Source organism: Tauraco erythrolophus, chromosome Z, assembly GCF_009769465.1.
Source record: "Tauraco erythrolophus isolate bTauEry1 chromosome Z, bTauEry1.pri, whole genome shotgun sequence".
In the NCBI taxonomy this organism is placed as follows: domain Eukaryota; kingdom Metazoa; phylum Chordata; class Aves; order Musophagiformes; family Musophagidae; genus Tauraco; species Tauraco erythrolophus.
Window position 1 is genome coordinate 40880565 of NC_141496.1, and position 18689 is coordinate 40899253.

An 18689-nucleotide genomic window follows, 5' to 3' on the forward strand; every position below is an offset into this window, starting at 1 on the left:
AAGTGTTTTGTCACTCTACCATATAAAATACTGTGGGTTTTATTTGCACCTTCTCATTTTACACTTATTTTGATTCCCAGACACTCACGTTTTCGCTTGCTTCCTTTATGAAACAGATAAAGCTTGGCAGCAAATGGCCACAGGCAGCCTTGCCAAGTCTCCTGAAGCTTGTCTCTTATGTCTGGGTATGGTTCAAAGACGGGGTTTTTTTTCCCTCTGAAGTGCCTTCCTAGATCAACTAACTGCTTTGGACTACACATCTAGTCTGTGTGTCATCTGTGCTAATAAACAGGAGATCTTTAGACATCTCAAGGTGTTCAAAGAGCACTGCAGTGTAGTTGTTATGAAGACCATAAAAAACTAATTAGATCTATTATCTAGAATAAAAAGGCATTCATTTACAAAATCTGATTTTGCGAAAGATTTTCTAACGTGCTGGGTTTTGTATTACTCAAGACTTAAAAAAATGCTACAGTTAGTACATTACTGCGTTCTTCTTTGCTAGAAAACAGGGCCAAATTACAGGCTAACCTGGAGTTCCCAAACTATGACTCTAACAGAAGAAAGGATGAGTGGGAAGACAGTATCTTAAATGCTTAGACGGAGAAGTGACAATTACATCACAGTATCCTTTTCACCGCTGGGGAGCTTCCACCACTTTGTTTATATATATTTTCAGTTATAGCACTGGCTCTCTCCATTCAGGTAAAATTCCCAAAGGAGACTGATGGGATTTGATAGAAAAGAAATTAACCTAGAATTACAGAGTATAATGCTCATAATCCGTCTTTTGGCATGGAGTTGAGCAGGGAAGTTAAGGGTAAGCCTTTGACCAGATGTCTACTGTTCTCCCACTAGATCCTTACAGTAAGCCTCCAGCTTAGACAGAGAAAAGTATCAAGATGCTGCTGTACCGGAGCCATCACCATTTCGTCAGCGTATTGGAGAGTACACAGCTTGTATGGCTCTGAAGATTCCAAAGGAAGAAAAGCAGTTTATGAGGCCAAAGAGAAGATGTAATTTGGAAAACAAAAGGAAAACATATACTGAGAAAGGAATGGATGCTATTTTGACAAGACACAGAGAGGAGTGCATGAAGCAAATACAAAACCAGGAAAAATCTTGCCCTGTGAAAGAATAAGCAAAGAGGTTGTGAGTTTTTTACAGGTTTTGTATCTTTATTTCATTTTAAAGGCTCCATTACTGGTTGTGTCTTCAGAACTTGGTAAGCTGGCTGAAAAGATACGCATTTTGGTTTTGTACCACAGGAATAAACTCCCATCACATGAAATCTCTTACTCAAAAGGGATTTTTTCTCTCACGTTGTTTCCCAAGGCATCTTTGAGATGATTATCAACAAATAACAGACAGTAACTGGCTAAACAGTCTGTTACCTACTTTTCCTCTCATCAGTTCCTGAAAAATCTGCACAAACTACATACGACAGTGCCAGAGGAAGAAAATATCACTTGTTCCACTAGACAGACGCATACCGCTAAATATAGATTTTACAGAACTGTTGGTTTCTAAGTTCATAGGACTCATTTCCACTGCTTCTCAGAGGCTCTTTCTCATCCCCCATGTCATTGTCTTTCATCTGTGCAAAATAGGCAGGAGAAGCTTTGCACTCATAGTGCCTGTCAAGAGATTTCAGGTGGATCAACATGTGAAGAGCATAGGCAAGAACCAGCAGCAGAATCAGCGACATAACCAATCCCATAAGTATTGCTGGAGAGAAAAACGATGCACAGTCTTTTGCATAGGCAAAATGTCCTTCTTGAATGTTAAAACCTTGAATCTACAAAGAGAATAAAAGGGCTCATATTAAATAAAGTATTTGCTGTCTTGGTTACAAAAAACTTCATGAACTTGCTCCTGATGACAGTAGGAATTTTTAATTTAATATCTGCTTATTGCAAAACTGAAATCTATCAGGGCTAGCTGAAGTTAACGCTCAGAGTTTATCCAGGTCAGTCTTCTAGAAACTGCCAGTTATTCTAATCTCCTTCACTCTGCTGCCCAAAGGATTTGTAGTTGTGTTTTAAACAAAACCTTCTATGATGAATCTTGATAGCCCAGTCATATTTAATTGTAAGCGTGGTACCTTTCAAGTTAATGGCACACTTCCAGCATAATTTGAGAATCTCCAGAGTCTCTGTTTCAAACTGCATAAACTTTAACACAACAAGCAAGGAAACATTCTCAGTTGCCTATCCTAATATTAGATTTTTATCACCAGATCCAAATGTGCAGTATATGGCAGCAAATCAGCTAAACTACTTGAAGTTGCTTTCATCTATGGCCAATATCAGTAAGTTTCACTTGTGGCTTCAGTTCTAACAAGAAGTTTACCACAATGGCATCCAGGGAACTGACTGCTTCACTAGATAAATCCATGGGCATTTATTATATGGTGGAAAAGGGGGAATCAGCTTTCCCCCCAATCCCCATTTTCAACTCTTCATCCCCTGTGACTTAGGTATCTAAAAGCAAGACGTCCCAGCCCAGTCATCTTAGACTTCCTTATTGTCAAATGCAGAAAAATAGGTACTTTCAGAAGATTATTAATCTCATCTTAAAATAAGGATTTAAGACGAGTCAGAGGAATTATCCACTGGCTTTAGAGGCAGCCTTGGGTGACTATAATCAGGGCACAAGGTTAAAATTACTAGGCATCAAAAGTTAAGGGAGATGAATCCCATATCTGGTGACTGATGCTGTCATTGATGCCAGTTTGAGAGCCCAGCTCAGAGAAATGTAACACTGAAAGTTAAATTCACTCCCCACACTTAAGGGAAACCCAGGCAAGAGACTACAGAAAATGTATTTAGCCCTTAATTTCCTTAGACAGGAAGATAAGTATAATAATTTAAGTCTTTATTTCCATCCAGTTTCTATGTCAAGTTCCACAGAGATCCCGTAAACTGTATATGGAAGGTCATGGTAGTGTCTTGGCAGCGAAGTGCAAAACTTCCCATCAGTCTACCTATGGGATACATTTAGCTTAATTCCATGACATTACCTGGAAATCAGTAAAAGTGACTTCCCACAGCTTAGAAAGATCATTTGCAGAGCTGGGTATGAGGAGCGCATCATATCTCTGCAAGCTGCTCACATGTTCACAGTGGTAGGAGTAACTTGCCGGTGCGTATATTCTGGTTGCATTAAACGTCGCTTGTATGGAGTGGTTGTAAAGAAGTTGCAGTCTGTGTAAACTGAACCAGTTCTGAACAGACAGCTGGTAATAGCTGCTTGTTAATAAGAATCTGAAAATATTGTATGGGAGGAAAGATGAGTAAGAAAACAAGTCTAACTCAGAGTTGCAATTATTAAATTCACACGTTGAACGATCTTTTCTGATACGCTGCTAATACCAGAGTTTCACCCATTTATATCAGTGTGAGCTGTAGCTCTTTGTACTGAGTGTGGAGAGAGATTTGAGTTTCTTCATTGTTGCAGCTGAAGGAGTTTGCTGCTCTCCCACACAGTGAGACGAAATGTGAAGGATTTTTCCCAAATCACTGCAAAAAAAATCTATGTGCAACATTGGTATTGTACATCCATCCAAGATATGGAAAACTATTTATCAAGAAACGTCGTTTTCTGTGATTGCCAAGAAGCAAACATAAAGTAGGTCACAGTCTGATGCCTGAACAGCCTGCACTACCAGTTCTTGCGGCAAAATTCCCAGACAGAAATGTAGCTAATTAGCAAGGTTTAGCAAAAATCTCAGACATGGGAAGATTCTATTCAAAAGAGATGAATCGAACTTTTCTCATTGATAGAAGAGTCAACATAGAGGAAGAAACATCTTAATGAAACAAGGCAGACCTTGTTTGTAAAATGCCAGACCTAGTAAATGCAGGTGTCTTGATTATACAATCAACAGTTCTATCACATTATTTTTGTTTACATAAATTCTCCCAAAACAAATTGCACAAGCAACTGCATAACAATAGGTATTAACATGTAATATTTTCTTTACCATCTTTATCTGTTCTTTAAACACCTAATATTTTCTTTATCATACAAACTTACCTAATAATGAGTCCCTTTAGATTGCCAATGTCACCAAACTTCAGAGAAAGCCTAGGTCAAAGAGCAAGTAACATCAAGCTAGATAAAAACTTCAGAAATCTTAAGAGAAAAAAGCAGCACAAAAGATTAAGCACAGTGGAGACTTTTGCTCAGTATACCTTTGAAGTCAGTAGAAAAAAGCCTTAAAGGATTAAATCTTCCTGTAGTGAAATCCAGTAGTACAGTTGTTAATTTGAACGAGGCCTAGACTATCCATAAAGAACAGAACTGCATGCTCAACTTTCAACACACTTCAACCCCACTCCTTCCAACATCAGTTGACAATTAAGTTAATTTGATCAGTGCTCTCCTTCTCAAGCCATGATATCTTAGTCATGAATCACTTCTGTGTGTCATTAGAAAGTGTAAACAGCCACATGATTCTCATCTTTTTAGACAGTAGGGCATAACAAATGCATACAACATTTGAGTTCAAATTCCACACATGTGCATCATTACAGCAACATCAAGACGACTGTGAGGTAGCTCTACAAAGCTTATCTGCAGGGAGCATGGGCACCTGAAGTTTACTAAAGTGAAAGGCCCTAGCAGGTTAATTGTAAACTAATGCATACTCTACTATCCTTCAACCATCTCTGGAATTAATGAATTGTAGCACTGCATGATTGAGTGGCATACATCTTTTTTGGCTTAACAATAATATTTTGCCTCTTAAAACCTGCATGATAGATTCTCAGTGTTGACATAACATTTTCAGTCTAAGTTAGAGACAAAACATAGTGAAACCATGCAGCATCTGAACATTATAGGTAACGTTATACATAATGAGAACATTATAGGAAAGAGCTGGCCCCTAGGGCTCTACACCATGTAGTACAAGGCCTGTTTTCCTTCAGTATGTATATACTAGACTTGGTACCTAGTACTAGTTCCTCTGGCAGAGTAGAATGCCACCTTACATTGCATTGTCTTCACTGCAGTTCGAATCTCCAACATCCACTGTTGCATGGACACCAAATGTCTTCTCCGTCAAATCCAGTTGCGTGTGGTTTTCAAACTTAATCATGATCCTCTTGGCCCAGAAAAGAATGCAAGGGATGCCATTAACCGTGACGTTGAGAGGGCTGTAGTGGCTGTGGGTGAACGGCCTCCAGGATGCTCTTTCCCACTGTCCTTTCCTGCTCAAGTTGTAGCTGACAACCTGATAAAAAGTTGAAGGAAAGCTAGAACCACAAAGTCCTCACCACAGCAGAACACTCTCTAGGGCACCTGTAAGAATTACTTCAACACACTAAAGAGGACTCAGCTACAGTCAAGGACACACTCTGCCACGCTGAAAGCATGCTAGGCAGCTGTACAGGTGAAAGAAATGTCCAAGGCTACATCTATCTGCAGACAGTTTGGCTCCCGATGGCTTTAAAATAGGGAAAATGCCTGCTGCAGAACAGGATAGCTCAAGTGTGGACCCCCGACTTTACAAAATCAGTCATTCACAAGATTAAAACCTAGGGACTGCAGCTTCCATGTCATCTGTAGACATTAGAAAAATGCTTTCCCTTCTAAGCCAAATTTCACAGCAAAAGGAAGACAACTTGCCTGTAAAGCACTATAATTTGAGACAGTGAGTTAGGGCTTGGAAAAGACTTCAAAATTTAACTGTCATTTCCATATTTCAAACTAAAATTTCCAGATACCAGCTCTTGTCCATCTACACGTATGTCCTATTTGAATGTGATAACATATACATTGTCTGCATGGCTATTTTGCACGTCATATGATTAAGTTCAAACCACACATAAATAAGTGAGGTATTCTGAGTCACAGTCATAAACAGCATCTTACCAGGCTCCAGAAGGGACGTGCTTAAGCCTCAAGGCTTTGTCTTGGCTTAAAGAGAGATTTTTTTTTTGCTATTCAGATTAGCGAACCACGTCTCCCAGCTCAGACCCTGAAAGACCCCTTTTGATACTTGACCTTACATATGGCACAAGACTGCTTTAGGATTAAAGTTACTAAGTACCCACAGCAACAAGCTGAAATCAAGGTAAGATCATGGTCAGAAAACGTGACGCCAGCCAGCAAGAAAGATTGACTATGACCGTCATTTGTATAAATAATAAGGCTGTCTTCTCAGAAATGCAAATGAGAAAGATTTAATTAACAGGTTATTTACATTAGACTGCAGCACTTGAAGGGTTTTTGGTAAGGAAGCCTTTTATGCTCAGCTTTCGAAAAGACCTACAGGCTGGACTCAGGAAAAACTCCCACTGAATTTAAACAATCAGCAGTTTTGCTTCAGCTATTCTTTTAGTACCAAGTGATATAAGCAAGATACTGGCTGCAGCAATCAAATGGCATTGTACATGGATGATAGGATTTGGTTCTTTCAGCAGGACCCTGTGCCCAAACCCACTGACAGTGAGCACCAGTGACGGCAACTGAAGTCTCACCTCACTTCTCAGGAAAGCAGAAGATATCTTGTACAGCACATAGTGAATCAGTACCACATCACAAAGATTTAGAGAGTTTTGTTAGCTATTTTTTGTAAACAATGCATCATTTAATTCAATAATGTAAGTTAAAAGATCTAAATGTGCTATGAAAAACCTTTATTGATCCAGTCCTTCAAACATTACCTGTGCAATTGATAGTTGATTTACATTCAATTTTGGCTTCACATGACCGTCATAATGTCGACCTGCAGAAAAAGTGTGTTATTAGCCTACAAAGAAAGCATCCAATCATTTATAAAAGTATCATCTTGTACGCTTTTATGCAAACAATAATTATCCCTGCACGACACGTGCATTTCAGAATACCTGATTTTGTTTTGGAAAATGTTTGGCGTGATGCAAATATTGCCTTCAACACATGCATGTTCAAGTCTCGTACAACAAGGTTTCTCTCTTCTTTTCATTGGACATCTTGCCACCCTTTCTGGGAAGAAGCCCAGTGCCCAAAAAGGACAGGATTCAGCCTATACATGTATTTATTCATCCCAAACACTCTTAACAAAAGCTTCTTCTTTCTTCTGTGTCGATCTGCTTGAGGGTAGGGAGGCCCTTCAGAGGGATTTGAACAGACTGGATAGTTGGGCTGAGGCCAATGGCATGAGCTTTAATAAGGTCAAGTGCAGAGTGCTTCACTTGGGGTATAGAAACCCCAAGCATCGCTATAGGCTCGGGGAAGGGTGGCTGGAGAGCTGCCTGGCGGAGAAGGACCTGGGGGTGTTGGTTGACTACCGGCTTGATATGAGCCAGCAATGTGCACAGGTGGCCAAAAAGGCCAATGGGATACTGGCGTGTATCAAGAACAGTGTAACCAGCAGCAACAGGGAAGTGATCCTGCCCCTGTACTCGGCACTGGTGAGGCTGCACCTGGAATATTGTGTCCAGTTTCGGGCCCCTCTTTTTAAGAGAGATATTGAGCTCCTGGAGCAAGTCCAAAGAAGGGCGACTAAACTGGTCAAGGGGCTGGAAAATAAAACTTATGAGGAGCGGCTGAGGGAGTTGGGGCTGTTTAGCCTGGAGAAGAGGAGGCTGAGGGGAGACCTGATTACAGCCTACAAATACTTGAGAAGGGATGGTGGGGAGGTAGGGGAAGGGCTCTTTACATAAGTGTTGGGTGATAGAACAAGAGGAAATGGGTATAAGCTTAGTCAGGGGAGATTCAGGTTGGATGTTAGGAAGTATTTCTTCTCTGAAAGGGTTGTCAGCCACTGGAATAGGCTGCCCAGGGAGGTGGTTGAGGCCCCATCCCTGGATGTGTTTAAGAATAGGGTGGATGATCTACTTAGTGATATGGTTTAATGGGGATTAGGGACAGTTGGACTCGATGATCTCTAAGGTTTTTTCCAACCTAGAAATCTATGAAATCTATGAAAATCCATTGTCAAGGACACGTGTTGAATTGCATGGCACAAGTGTGTACCTATGGGTGGGAATTTCTTTCCCTGCACTGGCCAGAGTTGGGAAGCTGTGACAAATAACCTGACGGCCTGACTGCTTGCCAGGAAAGTGACATTTCACAGATGACAGATCATTTCATGGACACTCATAGCTTCATCCTTCAAACATTTAACTCTGTTTTCATTTGAGTGAAAAAAAAAAAAGTGAAAACTTCTTTCTTCCACATTCTCACTGTATCTCAGAGTCAGTCAGTAACTGGTTATTTCAACCAGACAAATCCTTTAAAGGATATTTTTAAAGTGGGATATGCTTGAACAAAACATTTGACAGAAGAGTCACTAATGCCAATAGAAGTAACATCTGGAATGAGGATCTTTTACAGTCACACTAAGAGAACCAGTATCCAGGCATTCAGCACACTGAAAGCCTTACCATTTCTTTGCAGAGAATCTTGATCTGAAAACGCATGTGAACTAGAAGAGAGGAGAAAAATATGTATTATACAGCATCTGGATTTAAACTCTGCAGCAAGTTTACTGGGGAGAACTCCTGTTCCTGCTTCATTCAGTAAAACATTCAAAACAAACTCAGACCCTTGGCTGGTTAATGTCACAGGAACAGGGCAAATTAATCCCAAAGCCAGTGTACCCAGGCTAAAAATCCCTTGTTTTCAGATGTCCCTCAGGCAGATCAGCCCCATTATGTCCTTACCATATCAACTAAATGTTTCATTACTCCTCTTATCCCTTTTCATGAGACATCAGTTCTGGCTTAGAGACCGAGCCAGTTCCAGCCCACAAGCAGGGGAATACAAAGATAGCACTGTACCATCCTCAGCCCCCAGTGAGGATCAGAAGCAACATGCTGAACTTCTCCAGGATGGTGCAAATGCACTGGGCTAGTATGCCTTAAGCCCAGATACACAGCCATGTAAAGACAGCTCCCGAATGGTTCCAAGCAACCCCAAATCTCATGGAGTCAGTTGCAAGCTAGGGTGCACGCGAAGCACATCTCAAGTGACTACTACTAGGCTTGTGAAATTTTCAGCCTTTGACTTTTCACTTGGGTGTAACTGAGGGATAAGTCTTCAGCTGGTGTAAGTATAATCTGCATTCCTGAACTAGAGAATCAAACCCAGTAGATTCACGTACATCACCAAAAGACCTATAAGATCAAAGCCCAAGAAACCAGGCTCTCCCTTAGGACCAGACTCCACTCCTTGAGTCACAGGAACTTCTTCCTGTCCACTCCACACCACGGCAGCTTCCTTGGGACCTGCAGCCCCCCACAGTGGATTGAGCGGCTGACCTGACGACACGTATCCAATTCTCTAGCCTGCTGTCAGCGTTCTCCAGTAGGAGAACACACCGGCCCTCCCACACTCACAGCTGAGTATCATCCCATATGCCCTGCCTTACTTCTGCCCTCCCAGTGCCTTCCAGGCCATAAGCGATGGTGAGGACAGACCTGCTGCACAGCCACTTGATGTGGAAATACACTTCCATCTTGTTTTCTTGCCTTGTTTCTTACCACCTTTCCAATCCAACACAGAAGCAAAATACTTTAAAAGATGTGCACTAAGAACAGCATATAAGGAACAGGAATAAAAGCAGTTTTCAGTATTTATGTGTAAATTGTACTGTAAGGTATTCAAATTGCAGAGCCAAGCCTTTGCCTCACTAGGGAGCCCATGAACTGCTGAGTGAACCCACTCCCTGATGGACTCCCCGGGTAGGGAGATCTGTGTTATGCCCCAGCATGTACTGCAGGAGTGATCCCAACCTAATTTCCATCGCGGCATCCTTACAGCAGAAAAATATGAGTCTGAGCAACATAACACAACCAAAGGAGAAATATGGGATGTCCTAGAGCCTGCCTTGCTTGCTGTCATGCTCATGCAGCTCTGGCAGTCAGGGAGTTTGATCACAGAGAACCTGGCTTGTCTGAAATCCATGGCAATGCTAACAGCTTCAGCAAAGCCTAGATCTCACACACAATGTCTTGTTTACACTCGTGGTTCAGGAGGGCAGCAGGCTCTTTCTTCTGATCAGCGTCTCTCCAGTAAGAATGTATTTTCGCAGCCATACTCTCTGCTGCCACAAATAGATCAGCTGTGTCCCCTTGCAAACTCCTCAAACCCAGAAGGCAAAACAGACAAAAGTGAAGCGGAGTCTGTATCACAGCTTGTCACTTTGCTGCCAAACACCAGGACTGATGAGCAGCTTTGCTCCAGACCATCGGGCAGGCTGCTCGGTCCCTTCAGCAACCAGGCCGATAAAGCAGGAGATAGTCTACAGAGAAAACATAACACAGCACAAAAAGACAGCGAGGCTTCGCAGCACTGACTGTGATCTGGCTGAAAGAACCTTAAAAAGACCTTACTTTCAAAAAAGTTCAGTGTAGATAACACTGTTTAAAATCAATCTAGCAGATTTAATTACATATAGTGAGATCCAACTTTCTCCTCAGTTGCAGCTGTTAAATCCCTGTGACTTCAAGGAGGTTGTGCATTTTCAGAGTGGGTCCCACTTTCTCCTGCTCCCCTCCAGGTGCCAGGGTCTGTGCTGGACTAAGGTCTCCAAGCTGCTCGAAGGTCTCACGCCAACAGCAAGCAGCCTTCAGAGATAGACGGAAATAATCCTGATTTTGACAGACAGGTAATGAAAGACAACGCTAGCATGGAATAAACCTTGTTTTCTTGCTCAGGCAAAACTCTCTTAGGTTGTTTAACAATTTGGAACATGGGTTTTGTGATTTGATGCAGCATTCTTTTTCTTTTCCTTCCTGACAGATTACGTCTTCAGGCTGGAAAGGGCAATTCTGAGGCATTTTTTCACAATATAGCTACAAAAACGACCCACATCAAAAGGAAATTAATGTAAATTATTTAGCTATACTAACATTAGCTATATTTAGTTGTACCTACATAGATTTCACAGAATTACAGAATGTTAGGGATTGGAAGGGGACCTCGAAGGATCATCTAGTCCAATACCCCTGCTGGAGCAGGACCACCTAAATCAGATCACACAAGAATGCGTCCAGGCGGGTTTTGAACATCTCCAGAGAAGGAGACTCCACAACCTCCCTGGGCAGCCTGTTCCAGCGTTCTGTTACCCTTATTGGGAAGAAGTTCTTCCTCATGTTTAAGTGGAACCTCCTATGTTCCAGCTTATATTCATTTCCCCTTGTCCTATCATTGGATGCCACTGAGAAGAGCCTGGCTTCATCCTCATGACAGTCACCCTTTACATATTTACAAACATTAATGAGGTCCCCTCTCAGTCTCCTCTTCTCCAAGCTAAAGAGACCCAGCTCCCTCAGCCTTTCCTCAGAAGGGAGATGCTCCACTCCCTTAATCATCTTTGTGGCCCTGCACTGGACTCTCTCCAGCAGTTCCTTGTCCTTCTTGAACTGAGGAGCCCAGAACTGGACACAATATTCCAGATGCGGCCTCACCAGGGCAGAGTAGAGGGGGAGGAGAACCTCTCTTGACCTACTAACCACACCCCTTCTAATACACCCCAGGATGCCATTGGCCTTCTTGGCCACAAGGGCACATTGCTGGCTCATGGTCATCCTGCTGTTCACCAGGACCCACAGGTCCGTTTCCCCTGTGCTGCTCCCCAACAGTTCAGTCCCCAACTTGTACTGGTACATGGGGTTGTTCTTACCCACATGCAAGACTCTACACTTGCCCTTGTTGCATTTCATTAAATTTCTCCCCGCCCAACTCTCCAGCCTGTCCAGGTCTCTCTGAATGGCAGCACAGTCTTCAGGTGTGTCAGCCACTCCTCCCAGTTTAGTGTCATCAGCAAACTTGCTGATCTTGCACTCTATTCCCTCATCCAAGTCATCGATGAATATGTTGAACAATACAGGTCCCGGTACCGACCCTTGAGGGACTCCACTGGATACAGGCCTCCAACTGGACTCTGTCCCATTGACCACTACTCTCTGGCTTCTATCCTTCAGCCAGTTAATTTCGTTATGCTTAGTTATACTTATAGCTCCTCCCTATACACATAATTAAAAGCTCATGGCCCATTATTCCAGTCTGGAAATTGCTATGCTGTAGCGTGCAGACCAAAACATTAGGATGAGAGAAGATTGGTGCAAAATTGCGTTGATTCACTTTATTCCCTCATTTGACTTGTGTTGTGGTTTAACCCAGCTGGCAACTAAACACCACACAGCCGTTCGCTCACTGTCCCCCACCCCTGGGGAATAGGGAAGAGAATTAAAGGGGAAAAGGGAAAGAGACTCGTGGGTTGAGATAAGAAGAATTTAATAATATTAACATAAAATAAAATTAATAGTAATAATTATATATGAATATATGTATGTATAATGACAATAATATATACAAACAAGTGATGCACAGTATAATTGCTCACCACCCAGTGACCAACACCTCTGCCACACCAGTAAATGATTCTGAAACAGTTAATTCCCAACACCACAATCCCAGTCGAGTGAGAGGTCCAGGCCGGGGGGAGGGGAGAGGGGGGTGCGGAGAGAGAGATAACTCCAAGAGTCCAAGAGAGCCCACGGAAGTGCCCAAGCTTCTTCCCAGTCTATCTTCACCTTGTCGTGGTTTTAGGCTGATCCAGCAACTAAAACTCACACAGTCTCTCCTTCTCCAATAAAGTAGAGAGGAGAGAAAAAAAAAAAACAAAAGGACTGAGGGTTGAGGCAAGAACAGAGGGAGCACCCACCAACCATGGTCCTGGGCAAAACAGGCAGCGCTTTTCTCAAAGCAAAACAGTTTATTAATGATTACTTAGAAGGACAAAGGGAAATAAAAACCGATTACTTGAGAGGACAGAAAGAAACAAAACCAGATCTTTAAACCGACACCTTCCCCCCCCCACCTTCCTTTTCCTCCCGGCTCTACCTCCTCCCCCCAGCAGCACAGGGGACAGGGACTGGGGGAGTGCAGGTCAGTTCATTCCGTGCTGTTACTGCTGCTGCTTTCTTAAAGGAGAAGGAGTCCTTACACCCTTTTCCCCTGCTCCAATGGATCCCCTACCCACGAGGAAAAATCCACAAATTTCTCCAACGTGAGTCCAGCCCACTGGAAACAATCCTTCCCCACAGATTGCTCCGGTGTGGGCTTTACCACAGTCTCGGGTACTTAGGGAGCTGTAGCCACTCGCTCCGGCGTGGGTCGTCACGAAGACTCCAGATGCCTCTCTGCCTTGCCGTGCCCCCAACACGACCATCCTCGGGCTCAGGCATCTTCTCCCCACGGGCTGCGAGTGGGTCGCTGCTCCACCGAGGCCGTCCTGGTGGCAGGGGGGCAGCCTGCTATCTCACCATCAGCCGCAGGGGAAACTCGGCTCCGGCACACCTCCTCCCGCTCCATCCTCACTGACCTGCTGTCGATGCAGCTGTTTCTCTCAGATCTCAGTCCTCTCCAGGTGAACTCAGCCCAGTGGGCACCCTGGGAGTGGGGTGCCCCCGAGTTCCCCAGCTGGCTCCGCCGCCGCCATTCTCCGTGGGCGGCGCCGGCCCGACGCAGGCAGCCGCCCGGCCGGGAGCCAGGGAGCGGGGGCAGTGCCCTCCTCCCTTCTCTGGTCGATCCTGGGCGAAGCACCTTTTCCGGTTCCCTTGTCCTGACTTAAATAGGGCAATTCGCAGAGGCGCCCTATTGGCTTAACCCCGAGGGGGATGGCAGTCTGATCCGGCGGCCAGAACTAAGCCTAACCCGGATCCAAAACCGGGGAGGTCGCAGGGAGCAAAATCCCTCTCCTGCCACCAGAACCACCCCCCCCTCCACATCAAACCATGACAACCTATATACTGGGCATGACATTGCATGACATGAAATACTCCATTGGACAATTTGACTTTCAATACTGAGCCTAAATTCAAATCATAAGAGGAATTGTGGGCCCTTTGTCCCAGCCATGCTCCCCCCAAGCCTGCTGTGCTCCTGCACACCGGCAAAACACGGGAAGCTGAAATGTCCTTGATGTCTCAGCACCAACTGTAAACATCACTGCACTATCAACATTCTTGTCATAACAAATCTCAGACTAAATCCAAAACACAGAGCTCTTCTAGCTGCTAAAAAACCCCTAACTTTGTCCCAGTTGAAACCAGGACAACCTGAAAAGTATTTATGTTGTTCTGGGAAGAGGAAGGGTTATTTTTGTTTTCATGATTATCAATTTAAAACAAAAAATCATTACTTAGCTTCCCATCTGGGATAAGGCTAATACCTTGGTCATGTCGATTAAATCACCTTGAGGAATGCTCACTGATAGGCAACATCAAGCCTGTCAAGAGCTTACAATGAATATATAAGGCATAGTCATTGTGAATGCCCCTGTGGAGTTACATCCTGTGCAGAACGGTTGTAACCGGCCTCCACACAGCCCGCGGGCGCAGGTTGGGAGCTCGTGACAACGCAGTTCAGCTCCTCGACATCGCACGTAAAACCACAGCAACGTGCAGTCATGCTGCTCCAGAAGAAATGTCAAGTTTCTGCTCTCAGCATGAAGATGCTCAAACATAGATGAATATGCACAGCTAATGAAATATTCATGCTTTCATGAGGAATGAAGTGGAGAGAGTGTCCCGGGAACCACCGCGAAGTACCGCAGTCTGACAAATACGATCAGCCCCATGGCAGGCACGCTTGGGAGGCAGGCGGAGGCACGCAAGTGAAGTAACTCCCAATCGCTACGGCACAGGCAGCCTGCCAGCGGCGCAAGGGAAGGATCGTCTCCTCTCCTGGTTTCTGAGCAAGCACGAGTTGATGTTGATGCCATCGGATCTGTCAGCTGCCTTTGATGCTCAACCTTGATGTGTCACAGAAGTGTGTGATCTGTGACAGGAATGGGCAGCCTTCAATAGCCATCCTGCTGTTAAATCAGCAGCCTTTCTAACCAAAAGGCAAGCTGGAGATTTCACAGGTGATCTCTGGCAGCAAGGCCCTTTTGCCCTCAGCTGCTGAGCATGTTTCATAGAACAAAAGCATTGAAGGAAAAAATGGGAAAATAGCAACACATTAAAAATACATATTCCCTTTTGTATATAAAAATGTTAATTACATGTATAAAAGACAGGAAACTAGCTAGCACCAGAGCTGCCTTCTCCACTGCCTGCAAAACTATGAGCAAACAGTGGCAAGACCTGCAAATCAGTGACAGCAAATGATTTTTAGCACATCGAATTAAAGACTAGACTTTTAAATTTATAATTTTTTCTAGCCACTCTAGCCTAAAACTTCAAATGCAGTTGCACACACGCTATATGTTTTGGTGACTAATATTTTTCCTTACTGATTTGTAAATAATCAGCCCAGATATACCCAGACATATATTTTGTATGTCGTATGTTGAATTTACCATACCAAGTATGTCAGGAACCTACATGAAATTGGATTAGCCCTAATACAAAGCACTGGATGACTAATCACTATGTAAAACCCAATTAAATAAGATTATAAGTATAAAGAAGTGTAAACTCCCTCTTATCAGATGACATTATCTATCCACATAAGATAACCAAGTCTGGCTTGTTCATCTGAAAAAGTTCATGTGGACTCCAGCCCTTGAAGACTTTCACGTGAGTAGTCTGTTTTTACCTCAAACCAGTCGTGTGAATAAGCCTGGCACTCAACAGCAATCAAGTGTGGAGGCCACAGACGGTTTTCACACCATCAGGTTAAAGGAAGCCATATTCGCACTGTCTTTTCCTCTTCATATTCCTGCTCCGACAAACTGCATCAGAGGGTAAAATGTACTCTACTGCAGTATTTTCATCAGTTCAGAATTATCGCTCTAATACTAACAATGTCCAGTTGTGGACTACCTCACTGGCTGCTGAACTAGTTTCAATTAATCCATGAAGCATTTAATTGAAAAATACCATGTGAACCTTCAAATGCACTAAGAACATAGTTATGATGATGAAAGGTGATGAATGCTTGCTGAGTGCCTGGTAGCAATGAACTGGTTGTAGTCCTAGGGACATTGGTCATAAGTAATCTCAATGAAGTTATCAAAATCATAAACGTGTAAGCCTGGGACCCTACATTCAGGACAAAAGCTAGTTCCTTCTAAGAAACATCCTAAAAAAAAAAAAAAGCTGAGTTTTAAATGTATCCATTTACATTCTATCACTAAGAAATATCTACAAGCCCATGACTCTCACAGTTTTTAAGTATTCTGTGTCATATTTTGGTAGCCTCATGTGTGATCTGACACAGGGAGACAGATTTACTCTAGTAATTAAGTTATTATTTTACAACGTATTGGGTACTGGTGTTTGATCTGCACTTTAACGGATGTCAGATAAGAACTGGATCGGAACGATAAGATACTCAAGCTTTCATTTTTAATATACAAAAAGAAACTGAGCTCATAGAACTTCTAGCAGATTAACACTGTGCAGGCACGATCCCACCTCCACCAAATGCAAAGGCAAAATCCCCATTCAATTCATTGGCATCAGGATGGCGACTTCATTTCATAACGTTTATTGCAGTAAAGTCCACATAATGCTCCACTGCTTGCCATCTCTCAGATTTTGATCTGATTGCAAAAAAGTGCAATTACGCTAAGAAGACACTAACAAATCTGAAAACTGCAGAGGAGAACAGCAAGTAAGCTATTTAAATGAAGACATATTGTAGTATTTATCAGTAACTATCAGATCTCTTAATACAAGCTTAAGCAAATCACCACATGTCCTCCTTGCCTGAAACGCACAGATTTTACTGCCAGCTGTGCTATTCATCAGCATATTTGATCTGTGTGTTATTAGTGACTTCGGGACATGATTCAACTAATACAGTTTAGGCTGTTTTCACTTTCATAACGCTTGGCTCTAGAAAGTCCTCTCTTTCCCCTGCTATGACTTGGGCTTCCTATTTACATCTCATTAAAGAAGGAAATAGTACCATAAGCAATGATAAATCTAAATCTCTAGTAATTCCTAAGTGTAGTACTTCTTTGCAATACTGAATTCATGCTTCCAATATCATTCTACACAAGTAGAATATTTTAGGACCTATGTTTCTTGGAGTAGTTTTCACATCCTTGCTGTTATTCTATTCATAACTCCGTTTTTAGACAAACCAGGGAAAGTCAGTGTAAGAGTCATTAAAATGTAATGAAATACAAGACAGATGCCCAGAGACCACTTATTTTAAAACCAATTCTAGTATTGTTTATAAAATTGTTTTAGAGTTACATTTTTAATGTGCTGTATGCTTCAAAACAATTCAACAATAGCCCCAGGTGTTTTCAAACCTGAAAAGAAATGTAAAATCATGTCCTAAACTGCGATCGAATCTGCTTCCACGCAGCACAAATGGCCAAATTACAGCATTTAAAACATGCACTCAACTCCAGCAACAGAGTTTGTGGATACGCGCTCAGTTACTGACCTGCCATCCACTGTCGCAATCATTTGCTCCACAGACACTGAAAATCCCACATACAAAAAGAGCAGTAGGAACCCAGTGGCAGCGTTTCTTTCCATTGAGAAGAGAGCCAGTCCCTCCACACCCAGCACATCTGCTCCTCTGGTCCAGCGGGCAGCCGGGTGCCCGCGCTCTGCCCGGCAGCGTGACAGGCAGCAGATCCAGCCAATCAGGGTCGGGATTCACCACTCCATCACTGCACCGGTACCAACGGGAGAAATTCTTTGTGTGCTCAGATTCGTTCTGACGTCAGGCACGTACTGCTGGCACATTCCAGCTTCCCGGTGAATCAAAGATTACACGTTCTGGGTAAATTGTACCATGATGTGAGGTGTTTGATAAGGAAAAAAAGAGATAAAATCAGATGGTCTCTCCAGGCTCTAAAATCACACTGAAGAGCACTTCTCACCTGCAGTCAACCCTAACCTTAAAGAAAGGTGAAGGTGCTGTTTCCAAACAGTTCTGAAATTTCTCTTTCCATATGATAATCAGAGAAAGAATTACATGTATTTCGAAACCTTATAGTACCTTCAGAGTAACAGTCTTATCCCTATTTTACAGATGTGAAAGCAGACATATCGAGCTTAGATATCAAGTATTTGGAATTGGGTTTCCTTTCTTCAGCACTAATTTAGTTTGTGTGTGTCCAGCTTTCTGGCTGAATGATTTTTATACTTACAGATAACTCTAAGCCAGATCATAGCTGTTTAAAGCCCATAGAACTACAGTGCCTCTGTTTCTGACTAAGACAGCAGGGTGTATACCCATCACAGTTAATAAGGCAGGTTGCTTCTGAGATGGGTCATTCTCAAAAGATACATGGGTCACAGGCACAGGTACCTCTTCTGCAGACCCTCTGAAAGTGAGCAAGGCACATAAGCTGACTCCTCAAACCCTATGACCCACATGCATTTTCCACACATTGCTCACAAACCGCAACTTGCATTCCAAGTGCCTACACAGGACCAGGAAAGCTGAAACCAGGATACTTACTGGTGGAGCAGTTGTGACAACAGCGTGCTAATGTGCAGTCTGGCCACCTTCATGAACACAGCCATGGACCGGTGACCAGCCTCAAGGGAACTCTGAGGCCCAGGCAGAAACGGGTTCTTGGTACCTGCATTCAGTGTGGGCAGCTCGCTCTCGAAAGCAAGCTCAGACCAGTGCTTGGCTGACTCTTAGTCACACTGTGCCCTTCTCCACTCAAAGATCAGTCCCGCTAACAGCTATGTGTACACAGCTGTCTGTGCACACACACACCTACCTCCCACACACCCGCTGCCTTCTTGCTCTGTCCGCAGCTA

The 18689-nt window shown here is 43.3% G+C and overlaps 1 protein-coding gene across 1 annotated transcript; it reads right to left on the reverse strand.

Moving 5' to 3' along the window:
* Positions 1-1409: 1409 nt before the first annotated feature.
* Positions 1410-17564, reverse strand: LOC104383418 (V-type proton ATPase subunit S1-like protein). The gene is made up of 7 exons (XM_086629031.1): positions 17350-17564; positions 8379-8419; positions 6675-6736; positions 4998-5239; positions 4039-4089; positions 3023-3266; positions 1410-1798 (listed from the first exon to the last, which is right to left on the reverse strand). Exons 1-7 carry the CDS (start codon positions 17442-17444, stop codon positions 1496-1498), a joined length of 1038 nt encoding a protein of 345 aa, XP_086485157.1. The 5' UTR covers positions 17445-17564; the 3' UTR covers positions 1410-1495.
* Positions 17565-18689: the final 1125 nt, after the last annotated feature.

Excerpts from the sequence above, each read along its gene's own strand:
- LOC104383418 (XM_086629031.1), bottom strand. The coding sequence starts at position 17,444 with ATGGAAAGAAACGCTGCCACTGGGTTCCTACTGCTCTTTTTGTATGTG. Across the intron at positions 3,267-4,038 it reads CTAAAGGGACTCATTATTAG|ATTCTTATTAACAAGCAGCT; the intron begins GTAAGTTTGTAT and ends CAATATTTTCAG. Across the intron at positions 1,799-3,022 it reads TCACTTTTACTGATTTCCAG|ATTCAAGGTTTTAACATTCA; the intron begins GTAATGTCATGG and ends TTCTCTTTGTAG.